This window comes from Plectropomus leopardus, chromosome 8 (assembly GCF_026936395.1).
Source record: "Plectropomus leopardus strain MGB_pleo_1.0 chromosome 8, ASM2693639v1, whole genome shotgun sequence".
NCBI classification, from domain to species: domain Eukaryota; kingdom Metazoa; phylum Chordata; class Actinopteri; order Perciformes; family Serranidae; genus Plectropomus; species Plectropomus leopardus.
In genome coordinates, this window is record NC_142183.1 from 33,676,267 (window position 1) to 33,678,352 (window position 2,086).

Here is a 2,086-nt window from a genome sequence, read left to right on the forward strand (position 1 = left end):
CCAGGGTGGAGATCTTGGAAAACGCCGGTTGCCCGTTTGCGTATAAACAGAGCAAAACGGAGTATGCGACAGAACTTGCACTCGCGTCAAAAGTGCGACCAATGTTTACATGTTGCTATGGTAACCATGGATCCCCTCAGAGTAGCAGCTGTATTTATGTTGATGCAAGCCCTCTTCTCATGCTTACATTTTCAACTACAGCTGATGTATTACATGGAGGAGCAAAGATGGATGAGTGTTCGGAGGACAGCAATTTTGCAACAACTTCTCCTCCCTCCAACACCAAGAGCCTGTCCGAGAGGGGAAGGAGAAGATGGCGGAATGAGCAACTGCACTTTTAACAGGGTCTGAAAGTAATAGTCATTTTCGTCCTAAAAAGCGTCATTCTAGACTTAAATAACCAACCCAACGCAACATTAAGATTAATACAACACTGTAAAATAAGTTTTTCAAGACTCCAGCTGTGGAAAAAAAGAAGAAAAAGACATGAATCGGACTGACGGCATGGATAAAGCTACACAACAAGCTAGCATGCGAGACCATGACTACAATTTGGCAGCACTCAAAGAGGTGTGTGATGAAGAAGACTTTTCGGAGGTGGAAGACATGGAAGAGAGCATGGTAACTCTTTTGAATGAACACACACCGCTTCCCAGTCCTGATCCCAAAAGACTGAAGAAAAGAGACATGAAAATGAGGGATAGAGAAGCTAACATAAGCAACGATAACATCTACAAAGCTATTCAAGCAGTACTGCAGAGATTTGACACGTTGGACAAGCGTCTCAAGAGCTTTGAACTCCGCATAGAGGCTAACACACAAGCGGCTAGAGAAAACAAGGAGGAAATTGGAAAAATGCAAAAACAAATAGCCTCTCTGAAGAAAGAAAACAACACTTTGTCAGAAATGTGCAAAGACAATGCCAGATATAAGAGGAGATGGGACCTGAGGCTACTGGGCTTACCGGAGAAAGACAATGAGGATGTAAAAGAGGCTGTAATAGGGATCCTGACCAGGGTGATTCCAGTGGCAGTGGACAAAATTCGGGAGTTGGTTGACACAGTTCATCGCCTGGGCAAGAAAATGCCAAGGCCCATCATCATCCAGTTTGCAACACGGACGGCCAGGAACGACATCTGGAAGAAGTCCAAAGATGCAAGAGTCTGCAAAGAACTGAACATCCACTTCAGGGAGGACTTTTCCAAGGAGGATCGAGAGGCCAGAGCCAAGTTATGGCCGAGAGTGGAAGAGGCCAGGCGTAACGGCAGAAAGGCTTACCTGAAGGAGGGATATGCTATCATTGATGGCAAACGAGTTGATCCCTGATAAATGGTATTGTATTAGATAAGTTAAAGAGAGCAAAGAGGAAAAAAAAAAAAAAACACTCAGAGAAAATGTTGTTTTCTGTTTGAAATTTTGTTTTTCAGTGGAGAAATAGTTTTAAAAGAAAAGGTATCTTTATGTTCAAAGCAAAATGTTGGACTCAACAAAGGCTTTTACAGCCTCTTTTGTCTACTGTTTTTTCAAAGAGGATATATTTTAAGTTAAGTTAAACTGTATAAGAAGATGTTTTAAAGCAATGTTTGGGGTTGGTTTAATATATATTTTCAATTTAGGACTATATAAACATTCCTGCGTCTAGAAGGGCTAAAAGGCGCGTTCTAACAGGAGTTTTTTGGAGTTATAAATGTCGGTATCCTTTGTTTCTATAAGTGTCAGAGGTTTAAAAAATACTGTCAAACGCAAGGCTTTTTTTTTATTTTGTAAGGAACAACAGGCAAACTGCTTTTTTTTTACAAGAGACACATTCAGGGATAGCAGATGAAACATTTTGGAAACAGCAATGGAGAGATGAAATCTTTTTCTTCCCACTCTGACGGAGTGATGGTGCTTTTCAACAAATTTCCAGGAAAGGTAATTGAACACAAAAGTGATACAGGTGGACATTGGCTTATAATGGTAGTAGAGATGCATGATCAAAGATACATTTTAATTTGTGTGTATGGACATAATAACAGAACAAATAATAGGGTCATGATGACAAGTTTAAGTTCGCTCATAAATAACTGGAAAGTTACTTTTATGA

The 2,086-nt window shown here is 40.4% G+C and overlaps 1 protein-coding gene across 1 annotated transcript; it reads left to right on the plus strand.

Annotated features, from left to right (window-relative positions):
- Positions 1-606: 606 nt before the first annotated feature.
- LOC148188983 (uncharacterized) lies at positions 607-1,326 on the plus strand. The gene has a single exon (XM_088080659.1). The coding sequence runs from the start codon at positions 607-609 to the stop codon at positions 1,324-1,326; it is 720 nt and encodes a 239-aa protein (XP_087936785.1).
- The last annotated feature ends 760 nt before the right edge of the window (positions 1,327-2,086 follow it).

Bases quoted from the DNA above. Each gene is read 5' to 3' on its own strand.
- LOC148188983 (XM_088080659.1), top strand. From the start codon at position 607: ATGGAAGAGAGCATGGTAACTCTTTTGAATGAACACACACCGCTTCCC.